This window comes from Sciurus vulgaris (assembly GCF_902686455.1).
Source record: "Sciurus vulgaris genome assembly, chromosome: X".
Lineage (NCBI taxonomy): Eukaryota > Metazoa > Chordata > Mammalia > Rodentia > Sciuridae > Sciurus > Sciurus vulgaris.
The window spans coordinates 126,208,249-126,225,296 of NC_136471.1; the positions used below are offsets into that span (position 1 = coordinate 126,208,249).

The 17,048-nt window shown below is 38.8% G+C and overlaps 1 protein-coding gene across 1 annotated transcript in view; it reads right to left on the reverse strand.

Moving 5' to 3' along the window:
• GRPR (gastrin releasing peptide receptor) overlaps positions 1-16,814 on the reverse strand; it is a 37,590-nt gene extending 20,776 nt beyond the window's left edge. The window contains exon 1 of the mRNA XM_079123236.1: positions 15,969-16,814. Coding sequence (XP_078979362.1) covers positions 15,969-16,381 — 413 coding nt within the window. The 5' untranslated portion in view covers positions 16,382-16,814. The remainder of the gene's footprint in view (positions 1-15,968) is intronic.
• Positions 16,815-17,048: the final 234 nt, after the last annotated feature.

Here is a 17,048-nt window from a genome sequence, read left to right on the forward strand (position 1 = left end):
TTGATCGGGGCAGTGTTGGGAGACATCACTGTGTAGTGAAGGAGCCCAAGACAGGGAGAGGGAGGGAGGGACTGGATGAAGACTGGGAGCTCTGCATTCTACGTCTACTTCCATAATTAACTATTTTTTTTGTGAAAATATGCTATCTCCATTTGTTTTTATTTTTATTATTTTATTTAGCAAAAACTTACATAGCATTTATTTTGTGCCTGGTACAACTCTCAACACTTTTCCAGAATCAACTTTTTTGGCAGGCACAGTGGCACATGCCTGTAATTCCAATGACTCTGGAGGTTGAGGCAGGAGGATCACAAGTTTGAGGCTAGCCTCAGCAACTTAGCAAGACCCTGTCTCAAAATAGAAATTAAGGTGAGCTAGGGATGTAACTCAGGGGTAGAACACTGAGTTCAATCCTCAGTACCACACACACACACACACACACACACACACACACACACACACACACACAAAGTCAACTTTTTAAGTCTACATAACGATACCTAACAACCAGTATTACTATTGTCATCTTATTTCATTTTATTTTACAGATGAAGAAACTGAGGCAGAGAGAGATAAATAACTGCTCATGGCCACACAACCAATAGTGGCAGGGCTGGGACTTGAATAGAGGCTGTCTGGCTACTGAGTCCAGGCTTTAAACCATGAGATTCAAATAGTTGCATTTTCTTCATCTGAGAAATGGAAGTAATGATACCATCCTTACTTGTTATGATGGAAAGCTAACTGAGATGTTTGAAAAACAGGGAGCACTATTTAAATAAAAGGTTATGATTGCATTTCCTGGGAAGGAATGACTGTCCACTAGAGTGTCAACTGGTCAAGATACTGATAACTACCTCTTGGCTCCCTTCTAAATAGTAATCGTGATGATGATATTCATACTCTTTTGACTAGGAATTCTAACATTGCATAAAGAAGTCAATGCATATTGCTTCATTTCATCATGACAAAAATGATAACAGTCTTGTGATATTTCAAAAGTAAATATTCTTATTTTAAATATCAGAAAACTGAGGCTTGTAAGAGTAATTTACTGAAAGTCACATAGCTGACAATGAGAAGATCCAGGGCTCAAATTGAGACATTTCTTTAAGTTCAGAGCTTTTGAATCTATCTCCACTATGAACAGTGCTCTTCTTAGGGTTTAGATGTGAAGTGTCCCAACAACTCATGTGTAAGGCCATATAAGAGGGTTTAGAGGTCAAATAATTGAGTTATGAGAAGTTTAACCTATTCAGCTCATTAGTCCCCGTTTTAGTCAGCTATTTCACTGCTGTGACTAAATGATCTGACAAGCACAACTGTAGAGGAGGAAAGGTTTATTCGAGGGCTCATGGTTTCAGAGGTCTTAGAAGGCCAGCACCATTCCTCAGGGCTCAAGGTGAGGCAGAACATCATGGAGAAAGAGTATGGCAGCTTGCATCATCAGGAAGCAGAGAGAGAGGGAGACTCCACTCTCCAGATACATATTATATACCCCAAAGTCATGCCCCAATTCCCTCCTCCTCTAGCCACACCCTAGCACTTCAGTTAATCCCATCAGGGATTAATTCACTGATTGAGTTAAGACTCTCACAACCCAATCATTTCTCCTGTGAACCTTCCTGCATTGTCTCACATGTGAACTTTTGGGAGACACCTCACATTCAAACCATAACACCCCCCAATAGGTATGAACTGGGCAGCAACTATAGGCAGGAAGGGCATGGCTGAGAGGTGGGTCACTGAGAGTGTGCCTTTGGAGTTTATATTTTGTCCATGGTGATGAGGGGAAGGGAGTGTTCTCTCTCTCTCTCTCTCTCTCTCTCTCTCTCTCTCTCTCTCTCTCTCTCTCTCTCTTCTCCTCCTCCTCCTCCTCCCCCTTCTTCTACTTCTTCCTGGTGCTGTGTCCTGAGCAGCTTTCCTCCACCAGAACAATTGAGCCAGCCATCTATGGACGGAGAACTCTGAAAACATGAGCCCCAAATAAACTTTTCCTCCTTAAAATTGTTGTTGTCACATTTTTTTGGTCACAGCAGTGAAAAAGCTGACTAAAACAGCTTTACTAAGTGTGACCCAACCAAAACTCAGTAAACAAAAGAAAACAAAAGAGAGCAGACAAGAAAAAGAAAGAAATGAGGTATTATTTAAAGGGTACAGATCTTCAGTTTAGGAAGATGAGAAAGTTCTGGAGATGAATGGTGGTGACAGTTACGCATCAGTGTGAATGTACTTAATGCCACTGAACCGTACCCTTAAAATGGCTAAAATAATAAATTTTTCATTGTGTAGTATATTTTACCACAGTAGAATTAAAGAAAGTTTGTAAGCCTGTCACCAAGCAACTTTGGGACTATCTTAAGAACCAACTGAATAGTTGCTATAAGTCAGCAAAGATATCAACAAGGAGGATAGACGAGTTAATTTGGACTTTTTTCAGTTAAAAAAAAGTTACTATGAAAGTACAATGAGCTCACTGTAAAAAATTCAGACAGTAGAGAATTCTAAAAGCTAAAAAAACAACAACAAAAATACAATTGTAATTCTTACATACAATGTTCTGACATATTTCCTTCTAATTTTTCCTCTGCCTTTTGCACAGAATTGGGGGTATAGAATTTTACATATTTTTCAAATGACCTATAATGTTAGCATTTCCTTATCTCACAAAGATGCCCATGACCCCTCTAACCAGATGCTGCAGATGACAGCTAGCACCTCTGGGTACCATGTCTTTCCAGGGAACCCTGGTCCCTAGAGGCCAACATCATTGTTTTCACAGGTTCCTCCTGCAATTAGCTCCAATGTAACACATCATGCCCAACTGAAGCAAAGTACCACCCACTTCCCCCAAAGGAACACATCTGAAAGCACAAAAATATCATAAGCACCTACTATTGCATGGTCCTGTACTAGGAACATAAGAATGCAAAAAAGCACATAAGCCATGGACACTCAGTGACATTTTTGCACATTGCATCCTGGAAATAAAGGAGTTTGATTCACCTTGGAACAGAAGAGGATGAGTTTCTTAAGAATAGTGTCTATGTCTTGTTTGCTAAAACTAAAAAGTTCTTGAAATATTCATCCATTTTTTCTGGCCTGTAATATTATACTTTCGGATAAAGAAATGGGTTTAAGAGGCACAAGATGAGCCATTTCTTCCCTGCCATAATCCTAGCCAAACACTGCTCTCAAGCCCTTTGACCCAAAATCTCTCTGGACACCATTCTATCAGAATCTTCTGATAGAGAAGATCCAGAGATCTTCTGTAGCCAAAACACTTTTGACTTCTCTAACCCTTTCAAGTCTAGAAGAATCACGAAGGAAGAAGTGATTCTCCCAGGGCTCAATTCTCCCTTTTAAACAAGTTAAAAGTCACTTTCTGAATGAGCTTTTGATGTAGAGGCCTTGGAGGAAGCAGCACTATGCATGGTGGCAAGACATTTAAAGGAGGTGGTGAGAAACAGTGTTTACATCTTTGACAGCAGATCCTGCGTTCGTGTTCACTACTGATGGAAGTTAGAATCCAGCTAAGCCTTGATTTAAAATCCTTTCATTTTCTTCATTTAAACAACTGTTAGCAGAATACAGGATCCAGGGCATGCTGGAAACATGCTTAAAGATCACTGCTTGAGCTAGGCACTATGGTGCATGCCTGTAATCCCAGAGGCTCGGGAGGCTGAGGCAGAAGGATCATGAGTTCAAAGCCAACCTCAGCAACTTAGCAAGGCTCTGAGCAATTCAGCAAGACTCTGTCTCTAAATAAAATACAAAAAAGGGCTGGGTATGTGGTCCAGTGGTTGAGTACCCCTGGGTTCAATCCCTAGTATGAAAAAAAAATCATTGCTTAACTCTTTTACCATTTCCTAATCATGTGCTATAGAACACTCATCTCACCATCTAAAAACAGTGATAGGTATTACAGGTGACTCAAAAAGCTAAGATGTATGACAGGACAATGCCTTATAATCCCAAAACATTATAGGATTTTTATTTATAATAACCCCTAGTAAGTCTGTCCTATATAAATAGAAAGGGGTCATAGATTCTTCTAGGTCTACTCCATTTAAATAGGAAAATCTCACTGTTAAATGACCACCCCAGAGCATGTGCATACAACACTATCAAGGACAGCAAACTAGGACTCACCAATTAAATCTGGTCCTTTGTCTGCTTTTGTATGACCATGAACTAGAAATAGTCTTTACATTTTAAAAGGTTGGAAAAATCCAAGGAATAAAATTTTGTGATATCTGAAATTCAAATCTCAGTATCCATAAGCAAAGCTTTAATGGAACACTGACATATTCACTTGTTTATGCATTTCTATGGCTACTTTCATGCCACAAAGGCATGAAAGTGGTTGCAATAGAGACCTTATAACCCATAAAGCCGAAAATGTTTAGCATCTGGCCCTTTACAAAAATGTTTGCCTAGCTCAGGCCTATGTGCTCTGAATGTGTGAACATGCCTGATTTTGTCCTCTGTCTGTCTACTCCAAAGCTGTTTATTCCTTCTTTAAATGGAGGTAAGCCCACCCATCTCACACAGTGCTGCCTGTTAAACTTATTAGTTTGTGATAATGAAGACAATAGGCCACTGACCCCTGACGTGCATCTTCCAGTACTAAGCACTCATTGCTCAGCATGCTTACTCAATTTATCAGCACATTTAAGTACTAATTTGGCATTTCAGGCTTTCCTTGTCACTATGAATATGAAAGTCCTTAGCCTGTGAGGATTTAAATCTGATTGGGGAGGGAAGGTACGCCCAAGAAAAGCACTTAATGAAGGATACAATGACATTTGCATATTCCTTGCGAAATCTCTTAGAGGAGATGATGCTAAGTCAGCATATATAAAGTGGCTATTATCATGGTATTATAGACAAATGTGCACAGGTTTAATTACAAACCCATTTTCTATGTAACTATGGAAGATAAAACATGTAAATCATCAAGTACCATTTCTTTAACTTAAAGAAAAAGAAACTGGAGGCCAGAGAAGTCCCACAGCTACTTAACTGAGAATCAGACCTAGACCCTAGATCTCTGGATCCTTGAGTCAGTGGTAATTTTCATATTTGACCATCACACTTTAGATTCTTAAGTCTTTTATTTTATTTTATTTTTTTGGTACTGGAGATTGAACTCAGTGGTGCTTAACCACTGAGCCACATTCCAAGTTCTTTCTTTTTTTTAAATTTTGAGACAGGGTTTTATCAAGTTGCTGAGGCTGGCCTTAAACTTTTGATCCTCCTGCCTCAGCCTCCAGAGCTGCTAGGATTACAGGTATGCATCACCACGCCCAGCATGAGTCTTTCTAAAACACAAAATACTTAGAAGTAGATATTGATAATACTTGTGTTCCCATATTCCTTAACTATTATTTTCACCTTTAATTTCACCCCTGTAGACAATCTAGAAAAGAAATAATGCCAAATTCTGATTTTCCTACCCTTCTGCAATGTTTTCAACCATGTAAAGTAATAGGGGCTGGAGTTTTGGTTCAGTGGCAGAGCACTTGCCTGACACACATGAGGCCCTGAGTTCAATCCTCAGCACCACATAAAAATAAATAAAGATATTGTGTCCACCTACAACTAAAATACATACACACACACACAAATATATATATATATATGTATATGTATATGTATATATGTATATACATATACATATATATAAAGTAAGAGGAGAAGAAAAGATAATCATGAGATTCTTAAAAATTTGTTCTGAGCTGGGTGTGGTGGTTCCTGCCTATAATCCCAGCAATGCAGGAAACTGAGGCAAGCAGGATCCCAAATTTGAGGCCAGCCACGGCAACTAAGCAAGACACTCAGTAATTTAGAGAGACTCTGTCTCAAAACAGAAAATAAAGTAGACTGGGGGTATAACTCCAAGGCAAAGCAACTCTAGGATCAATCCCCAGTACCAAAAAATAAAATTCTCTTCTGAACACTTCTTTTTTTCAGTGCTGGGGATTGAATCCAATACCTCAAGCATGATAGCTAAGTGCTCTACCACTGAGCTATATCCCCAGCCCTCATTTATTTTTTTTCCCACATGTTCTCTTGGGGAAACTACTGTGATATCTTTGTTAAATAATTTTCTACTGTCTTAAAATTGTGTTCAAAGTGCTTCTCATAACAGAGGTCTGACCCTGCCTAATGCAATTAAGAGAAGCAGTAAAGGGAAAAAGAAACTTTGAAAAGCTTAAGATTGACCTGTAGTTCTTCTGTTTACTTGTAGACAGCATAAAGAAATAAATGAGTCACATAGACACATTATTGTCACAGTAAGTCCTTCTTGCAATGGAAAATAAATTTCTTTATGTGCCCAATTTTGCATTTTCCCTCTACTTCTTTCCTGTATAACTTTTAGTTATTACTACTGGCCACTGGGCCTGAGTACAATACAAGAAAAAGGAAGGAAAGAAGGAAGGAAAGGGAATGAATAAGAGAAGTTTAAAGAAATGGACCTTAGAACATTCTGCCTCTTTCCTTCCCATGAAATGTTCACTGTTTTCCTTCATTGTATAACTGAACGTCAGTTCTACCTCCTGCTTACTGGGGCTAAGAGTCCTGGACTAGTTTGAAGATTGCAGAGGCTTTGATGTACCTACATGCTTGGCAGTGTCCACTGCTACAGGCATCAGCTGAAATTTCTCACTTACTCACTTTGAAGTTAGCCAGAGCTCACTTCCCTGGCTCTAAATCACTAAGATCATCTGAGGCTCTGAAGGCTGATCCCACAGGCCTGAATAGGTAGTTTCAAACTCCTCTTCAAAAGAACTGAGATGTGTGGAGTTTTCAATGGCAGCAGATCAGGTGTTTAAGAGAGGTGGTATGGGATTATCCCCTCCTGATAATGGTGACCTAGCTCATTGCTGACCAAGTCTTCTGTATTGAAAAGTTCAGGAAAAAAAATCTCTTTGAAAACATCAGAAAATCACCAAGGCAAACACAAGGTAATGACTACACAAGAAGCCAAAATTCTGAAGAGAAAGGAAGCTCAGACATGAAGCTGCTATTCAGCATCATTTTCCCTTGAAGGCATTTACAAATTTCAAGCAGTAGGATAGAAACTAAGAGCTGAACAGAGTTTCTAGAAATTTTAGGATGAAGAGGGACAGTAAGTGGAGTCCAGGAACCACCAAGTAAAGGATCCTAGATTAACACCCTAGGTTTTAATTAAGATGCCCAAAGATGTAAACCTTATTAGTAGAGGAGAACCAACCAACCCCTAGCTGCCAACCTACTCAGTCTTTGATTGAGTCAACTATCCTACCACCTTCTAGCTGCAAGAGCAAAAACTCATCTTTTCCCAAAGATAATATCATCTAGAGCCTCAAATCATCTACAATTCTTCAAATGCAAAGTTAAACATTCAAACAAAAATTGCCTGGCATACCAAGCAATAAAATAAAATGACCAAAAAATGAAGGGAAAAAAGAAATAATTGAAACAGATTCATAGAGATTATACATGTTAGACTACACATTAGCAGACTAGACATAGCTAAAGAGAGAATTAGTGAACTGAAAATGGCCAGACTGGAGTACAGTGAGAAAAAAAGCATTTAAAGCACAAAAAAGAAGTAGAAGATGAATATGACATAGCAAAATGGTGAAATTAAATTGTGTTTAAAATTGTTTTCAATGACAGAGACCTTATACTAGTATGAAATTACCTGCCTTAATAAAAGAAAAAAACAACAACAGGGGGAAAATTTTTAAAAGATTAGAGTTAACCTGTAGTTATTTTATTTATATGTAGATAGATAGCATAAAGAAGGAGAGAATGTAATAGGAGCAATATTTGAAGTTGAAATAACTAAGAACTTTCCAAAACTGACTAAAAATCTTCAGGCCATAGACTGAAGTAATATTATGAACCCCAAGCAGGAAAAATACAAAGAAAACCAACCCTATGTGCTTCAAAGTAATACTACTGAAAACCAAAAATTAAAGAGAAAAAAATTTAAATCAGTTCCAAGGTGGGAGGGGATCAATACTGTAAAAGGAACTACAATAAAACTGATATTTGACTTCACAGAGAAAGTCAGAGGCCAATGAATGACAACTTCAAAGTGCTGAAAGATAAGAATGCCCTCCTAGAATTTTATGCTCAGTGAAAATATCCTCCAAAAGCATAAGAAGGAAAGAGGTTTTCAGGAAAACAAGAACTGAGAAAAGTATCACCATGAAACTTAATGCTAAATGAAATACTGAAAGGATTATTTGGGTAGCTGTAAAGTGATCTCAATGAAGCCACAGAGATGCAGGAAAGAGCAGAGAACAATGGTAAAGGTAAATAAGTGAATGCACCTAAATCCAAATTTAAATCTAAAGGTAAACATGTGAGTAAATGTAAAGTATGTACAAATAATCAAAATAACATTGTGTGGGTTTTAAAATACAGAGAGAATTAAAATATAGAACAAATAAAACAACAAGCAAACAAAAAGTAGGAGGGAATTTTAAGTGTCCTATCAACTTTGTACTGTCCAGCAAGTGGGAAAGTTCTAATATGTAGAAGATTCTAATAAGATAAGGGTACATATTATAAACTCTAGAATAGTACCTAAAAGAATACTAAGAGGAGCTTGGTAACTAACAAAGGCATAGGTAGGAAGGGAAGAAAAAATTATAAAAAGGGTTAGAACAATAAAAATCAGATAATAAGATGGTAGATTTAAATTTAAATATGTAGGTAGAATTGAATTTATCAGTGTCTGCATTTATAGGAAAGGAACCTGGAGTCAAGTTACAAATATCAAATATATTCATATAAATTCACTTGTGTTGTACATAACCACAAAAAAACAACATTGATGAAGATAACAAAAAGCTCATAATGTGAAGACATCTGGGCTAAGTAGGTTAATAAGTGTCATCAGTTGAATGAGAATTTAAGATTACTCATGGCACAAGAAAACTTGAAATGCTCTAATTTTTTACAGCCCATGTAGGAAAAAAACAGGATAGTACTTGCTATGGTTTGAGTGTTGAAAACTCATGTTGAAATTTTATTGTCATTGTCACCATACTGTGTTAAGAGGTGAGGCCTTTAAGAGGTAATTAGGTCATGAGAGCTCTGCGCTTCTGAGCAGATCAATGCCACAACTGCGGGAGCAGATTAGTTATATGAGAGCACATTGTTATAACACCTAGTTCAGTCCCCATTTCAATCTCTGCATCTCACTCAAGTTTACTTGCCCTTCTGCCATATTATGACACAGCATGAAGGCCCTTGCAGGATGCTGACACCATGTTCTTGGTCTTCCCAGGCTCCAGAACCTTGAATTAAATAAACCTGCATTGTTTATAATTTACCCAGTCTGTGTATTCTGTTATAGCAGCAGAAAAAAAGACTAAGATAATGGTTTTCTAAAATTTGATAATAATCCTAAATATTTATATGACATTACCAATAATGAGGTATGAAGTTGAAAACCATTTTTCCGACCTCTCATTAATAAAAAGCCAATTTTAATAAAAATTCAAGAAGACTGACATATCCTTCTAATTTCTCCATAGAAGTGAATATTACTGGGTCTAGGAGTATAGCTCAATTGTAGATTGTGTGCCTAGCATGTATGGGACCCAGAGTTCAATCCCCAGCTTGCACATAGACACAAAAGGAAGAGGAAGGAAGGAAAGAAGAAAGGCTGTGGATATAGCTCAGTAGTAGAGTGTTTGCCTAGCAAGGTCCTGAGTTCCATACTTAGCATAGAGAGAGGGAGAGAGAGAGAGAGAGAGAGAGAGAGAGAGAGAGAGAGATGAATATTACCAAATCATGATCCAATTAAAGAGAGACAAATGATGATGAACCCAAAATATTTAAGAAAACAAGTAGGACAGTTATTTAATAGATATTATGTTGTTCTTCTGGATTTTGTGATGTTTCTGGATTTTATGAGCTTATTTAAATTAATAATGAATTGCAATTTCTAAATCTGATGTATGCTTTCTAAATGATTTAAAACCTTTTTTTTTTTTTTTTTTTGGCAGTAATGGGGAGTGAACCAGGGGTGCTCTACTGCTGAGCTACATCCCAGTCCTTTTTATTTTATCTTTTAATATGAGACAGGGTCTCACTAAGTTTCCCAGTCGGACTCGAACCTCAAACTTGAAGTCCTCCTGCCTCAGCCTCCAGAGTTGCTAGGATTACAGGCATGTGCCACCACACAAGGCTAAACTTCCATTTCTTAACATTTTATTCATAATTTTACTTGGTTTTTCTTAAAAAGTACCCCCAGTTTTCATAAAACCTAGATTAGCTCTTGTCATCTGTGATTAGAAACATTATTCTAAGGCTGTTAACTATCAAAGAAAATGAACTATATGAATCACAGACCAAAATCCAGTATTCCTGGTTCATCTAGTAGATCTATCAGAATTCATTCATTCCTTTATTCCTTCTTCCCTGCATCCATCAGTTGATCTATTCAACAAAGACCTATTGAGCACCCACTACAGGTTAGGAACTATTCTAGTGTCAGAATATATTCATGAATGAGATTGTCTCCCACTTTTGGGGAGCTTATATTCCAGTGGTGGAAGACAGTAAAAAAATAAAGAAAATAATTCTTAAGAAAATAATTCTGGACGATACTTACCTCAGAAAAATGAAGATATACACCTGTATGAAAACTGTATATGAATGTTTATGATTTATTCATAATCACAGGAAACTGAAAACAACCCTAGTGCCCATCAACTGGGGAACAAAGTGGTATATCCATGCAATGGAATACTACCAAGCAAAAAAAATGTGGATTAATTATATATGCAACAACATGAGTTGAATGATACTGCATGATATCATTTCTGTGACATTCTGAATAAGATGAGTGGCCAAGAATAGAGGGTACAGAAGGGAATAAACTACAAAAGGACATATGAGAATTTGTGAAGGGTGGTGAGGGAAATGTTCTCTATCTTGATTTGATTTGGTGGTGGTGGTGATGTGATTGAGTAGTTTGTCAAACTTCATAGAAAGATACCTTAGGATTCACTGTATATAAATGACACTCAAATAAATCTGAAAAAAAAGGAACTAGAGGGTGGAATAGTGTTGGTCATTCTTTTAAACTGAGTGGTCAAGGAAGACCTCTTACAGGAGATGACTGGCATGTAAATGAACCTCTTCAAAGTCCCTTGTTCTATTGCTGGGAGGTTAAAAAAAAGTGGAATGGAGGAAATATTTTTTTAATTATTTGTTCTGAAAAACATGTGTTTTAATTAAGAGAGAATTTATGCAACCCCACACACCAGGAGGATTTATAAGTGCAAGAATGCAAATTTGGTCTATTTTTAAAGGAGGGTTATTGACAGGCACAGTTCAAAAAACCTCACTAGGGAGTCCTTTTCAGGCTACTCTGTATGTTTCATGATCAAGTTTGTGCCTTTTTTTTTTGCTTTCATGCATATTAAGTTGCCAGAAACGATACTTAATTAATCACATAAAAGCCCGACACTTGAAAAGATAATGTGTGAGAGACAAGATCAAAGTTCTGTGCTGCCCTTCTCTTTCCCTGCACTCCTGTTGACACAACCTTGCTGGGAAAACCCACTTCCATGGCACCTACCTTCTGATCACACCCAGAGTCTGCTAGCAGCTGCGGTAGCTCCATTACTAAGGGGAGATTTGAGTTGATTTTCCTTCCACAGAGGCAACAGAAGCCTCAGAAAAATCCAACTTTAGAGAATAGGCCTAACCATCAGGGAGGGGAAAAAGAGGTCAGAGAGGGGAAAAGTCTGGTGGTGCATGTGGGAGGCAAAGAGAAGAGTTTGGATAGCTCAGTGTCTGTTCTGGCAAGTTCTGGGACAGGGGGATAATAGATGGAAGAGGGCCAGCAAAAGAGAATGGAAAGATCAGAAAGAAGTTCACAGTGCAGACCTGGAAATTGGACCCTTCCCCTTTTATTCTTCAGCAAGTCTCAAAACCTCATCAATGGGATGCCTGAATTCCCCAAGCCTGTGACTGAAGATGGTATTGGGCTTCTTGATTTCCTCCTTCTTCCTGCATGGGTGTCTTCAATAGAAGGTCTTTCACAGACAGAGCCTGAGCTCTGAGAAGGCATTGATAGCTGAGGAATTCCTGACGTTCTCCATGAGAGAAAGCAGCAAACATGGATCCTGGGAAACAGATTTGGAACCCAAGGCACAGAACAAACCCTTTTCTGCCCTGTCCAGTAGAACTTTTCTGCGGTGATGGAAATGTTCCATATTGTGCTGTCCAATAGAATGGCCACTAGACTCGTGTGGCTGCCAACCACTTCACATGTGGCTGGCATAACCACAACACTGAATTCTATAATGAAATATATAAGAAATCTCTACCCTCAAAATTCTTAATAATCTACCTAAAGTTTTAAAGCAATGAATATATGAAAGAATTTTTCTTAAAGACAAATAAAGTGAAATACTTCAAAACAGCAAGATAAAACATGTCACAAAATGATTTGTGTCTCAGATAACAAGACTCATATTTAGAAAAGGGCCAGGAAATTTGGGCTAGAATGATCCAACATAGGACTTTAAGGAGAAGGCTAGAGGCAGATTCTGAATGAAGCAAAATGATAGATATAAATCACAAGATTTAGAATTTGAAGGGATCATAGAAATAATGTAGCTCAACTCCATCATTTTGTGGATGATCCAACTAAGGTCAGAGAGTTAAGTGACTTGGTCCAACTTCCTCATCTGGGTAGTAGTGGCAGAAAAACGTCTAAAATGCAGTTGTGTTGATGCTCATCCAAGCCCATACACAACATGGGATGAGGAGTAGAGTCTTACACTTAAGAAAGGAGAAAGCGTTCTGGAATGAGTCAGTGAGGCTATGTGTCTGAGGACATTTTCTGTGTGTAAGGACAGAAAGCATGGGAGAGAGGGAATGTTAAAGGGACTTGCATGTAAACCTGCAATTAGCCAGCTATGCAAATCCCAGAATTTCAATTTCTGGGAGTGCCTGAAGTCTCCCTTTGACACAGAGACAATGACATGACCTTTTCTAGAAAAATGCTATTCTTCTCATCCTGACAAAGACTCAAGTAGACCTGGGGAAGGAGAGGACTGGCATTGCCTGCCAATCCACGGAGGGCAGTGATGGATGGTTATCCGCACAGGTCCTAGTCACACCTTAGAAGCTCTGATTCAGTAGATTTAGAAATTTGTATGGTTTTAAACCCCTTTACCAATCTTTCAAATACAGACTACCACTTTGGAAAACTGACAATGTTTACTAAATGTATGTCTCTGGGACCCAGCATTACATACTCAGACATATACTCTGTATCCCCCAAAAGGCATACATAAGAATATCCAGATTATTATAACCCAAAACCAGAAGAAACCCTGTATCCATCAGTATTAGAATGGAAAAAAAATTGAGGCATATTCATCCAATGGAAACCTACACACAATTAAAGAGAACAAGCCACTATCATATGCACCAATGACAATGAATACAGAAATAACAATAAGCATAAGAAGCCAGACACAAAGGAATAGTCACTCTGATTCCATTTATATAAGATTAAAGAGTTGGCATAAATAATCCAATGATTATGATCAGAATTGTCTCTCTGTGGGGTATATTAACTAGAAAGGGGCATAAGAGACACTCTGGGGGTCCCGGAACTCTTCTATATCTCAATCCAGTAGTGATTATGCAGTTATATAGACATGTAAAATTATATCAAGCTGTTAACTTGTTCAGTTTACTGTGTATATAGATTACATATTGTTGTGAAGAAAAGATACAGAATATATTTGCACTGCAACCTCACAAGCTTGTAATAAGAATCCCATAGCTTTCTGGGTACAGCGGCGTATGCCTGTCATCCCAGACTCAGAAGGCTGAAGCAGGAGGATCACAAGTTCAAGGCCAGCCTCAGCAACTTAGTAAGACCCTGTCTCAAAATAAAAAATTAAAAGGGCTGGGGATGTGGCTAAGTGGTTAAGCACCCTGGGTTCCATCCCTAGTACTAAAAGAATTCCAAGGTTTTAGAAACAAGACAAATAGGCAAGTACAGTCTTTTATTCCTCAACAAGCTCAGTAATCATTCTTCTCCTTGAAGCCAGTTACATGTACTACCTGTGATCCAGGTGACCCAACGGCTTTCTTAAGTTCAGTCAAACATACAAAGTTGGTTGCATGGGAGCTCACAGTCACTTCTGAACTTGGAAAGGACACAGAGTAACTATAAACTGACTGAGGACACACTGCAGCTGCCGACATGTGCAATGAGCTTTGGAAAGAGCTTTCTCGTTCTGCTGATAGTGAGCCTGGTCTGCTTTGAAACTCCGGGGAAGAGGTCCCTGCAGCTGCATCTTTGCATTCTGTGCCCCCACTTTCCTCTCTGTTTCCCTCCCCCAGAAGACAGTAAACACCATCTGTACCACTGTATTCAGCAACCCGGAAACCAAAATCTCTTTTTCCCATCAAGAAAATTACCCTCATCCTGAAGTGCTCCCGGCCATTCGTAACCAGCCACACCAGCTTCTGCCAGCTCCAAACTTTGCCGGCCCTGAATCAACACTGTAACTGTCTGTGGCCATTAGTACCTGGTGCACAAACGTGCAGGGTAAGAAAAAGACGAAAGTGAGTGAAGGAGTAGGCGCAAGGGCCTCATTTCTGGGCCATTACTTTTTCAGTCTTTGAAAATGTCCTGCGTGCTGAGCAGCATACTTCAGGCAGCTAAGTATAAACACATGTCTACAAACACTGATAATACTATCTTTATTTGTCCATTATTCAACAAAGCCAGCTCACCTGAGGACTGTTTGTTCCTCTACAAAATGAGACTCCAGTGCCACATGTATTAAAATGTGGGACATTTTTTTTTTCAGAGTATAAACTTTTAAAGGCTGTTTCCACACCTTTTCGGGTGTACTCCCAAGTCCCAGGTTTCTTTAACATATAACATAGCTTGATTTTAAGATAAAACTGTATAGTCTACTTCATTGTATCATTTTTCTGTATTTGACCATTTAGTTTATGCTGTGTCCAATTTTCAGAAGCCAGAAATACATAAGGTATGTTTAGTAATTTCTATGAACAACCAGCAGGTATTTCCTGAGTTGTGAATTCAAGCAAGTTTTTGTTTTCGTTTTAGCAAGCTAGAAGTTTGATATGTGTTCAAGAATGAAAATGAATTTTTAAAGAGGGAAGAAATGTAAATTTTTATGCAGTGTGATCACACAAGCAATACCATTTATAAATATGTCTGTTTCCTGGAATAAAAACTCTATGCTGGTCTCCCTCTTCATCCCCCACCCTTGAAAAACCCCAAGGACAGTACATATCAATAAAGATATTAAAATTAGGAGTCAGTCTTGAACGGAACTTTCTCTGGGGGGGAGAAAATCAAGACTGCTCAATTCCATTGAAGAGAGACTTAGAAAAAGCAGCACACAACTCTTCAGTCACAAAAAGCCAAATACAAAATCAGCTGTGAGAAAAGTTAAACTGTCTGAGGAAATAAATTTCAAAGAAATGAGGCTTATTTTCTCCCCTTCGTTATTTCTGAAAGAATATTTTGAAGAAGTACCCCGAGACTTTTCTGTTCTCTGAAGGTTTTCAATTGCTACCTGAGGTTGAAACTATGGGGCATGATCATCTTTCTCACTGGCCAATTAATTCTGCAGGAAAGGAGAAATTAGGAAAAGGTAATAACTGGTCTCCAGAAAATGCACCTCAATCTTAATGCTCACAGATTTTTTCCCCCTCATTTGTCTGCTGTCTCTACCATTCACTCACTTTTCTTTCATAAACCAACATGTCAAAATCAAGAAGTAATTCCCAGAACAAAAACATACCTGGCAGGGAATCTGAGTTTGAATAAAACTTAAACGAACTCCCCTTCTGCACACAGCTCCATCTGTCATGACATGGGAGTTCATTTCCTGAAACACCTACCACCCCGGGACAGCATGCAACTTTTAGCCAGTGCTTACCTGTCTGCTGACAGTGCCGTCAATGTGAAGACAGACACCCCCACCGAGGTTAGCTGTATAAAGGGGATCAGCTTGCAGCCAATCCTGCCAAATAGCCATCTGTCGGCCAGGTACCTGCTGGCATCTACAGGAGCACACGTTACCAGGAGGAGCAGGTCTCCCAAAGCCAGACTGGAGATGAACAGGTTCGGCACATTTCTCATGGATTTGACTGTACAGAAGATCTTGATCAGAGTGATGTTGCCAATGAGGCCTATCAGGATGATAACCCCATAAATTGCAGGGATGACATAGAGGATCCCCGGGTGGAACCAGTCATCATTCACAGGGAGATCCACGCTGCTATTGGAGGCACTGCAGTTCATGAAATTGTCCACTTTCAAGTTCAGAAGTAAACAATTGTTTGGATCCATTTCTAGACTTCTTCTCACCTAAAAGTGCCCTGAAGATGCTGTTTCTTAACTTTTGATGCTACAGTTAGGTGAAGATGAGGATAAGATCTATTCTGGCCTCTTTATCTTCTTTAATAAAAATACCCTAAATGCATAGATACTATGGTATTCAAAACTGTCACTATTTTGATGCTGGTACTGCTCTGGCCTTTGGGTAACCAGTGCAGTATATCTCAATTGAGTAAGTTAACCACAAAAACTCAGTCCAAAGAAAGGCTTAGAATTAAGCCCACTCTGTCTCAGCTCTATCTACCTCCATCCTACTCTGAGACTCCGGGGCTACAGTTAACTAAGAACTTTTGGCCTGCTGTTTTCACACTGCATTTCCTGTCTTTCCTGATATTTAGAACCTGAAGGTTTAAAGTGGGTAGAAAAAAACTGCACTGGGAAAGTCTCAAATCCTATAGGCAGGATGCTTTGCACGTCACCGGCTTCACCAGCAAACAGCAGCTCTCCTGAGCAGAGGCTCTGAAGAGGAATCAAACCACGTATAGACAGAGAATGCCAGCCCCCTGCTGGACACTTCGATCACTGCCCAGTCGCCCGCTCTCTCCAAATGAGAACCAACCAGCAGACCACAGTTCTTACGTGGCTTAACAGATACCTTTGGCTTCTCTTTTAAGCACGC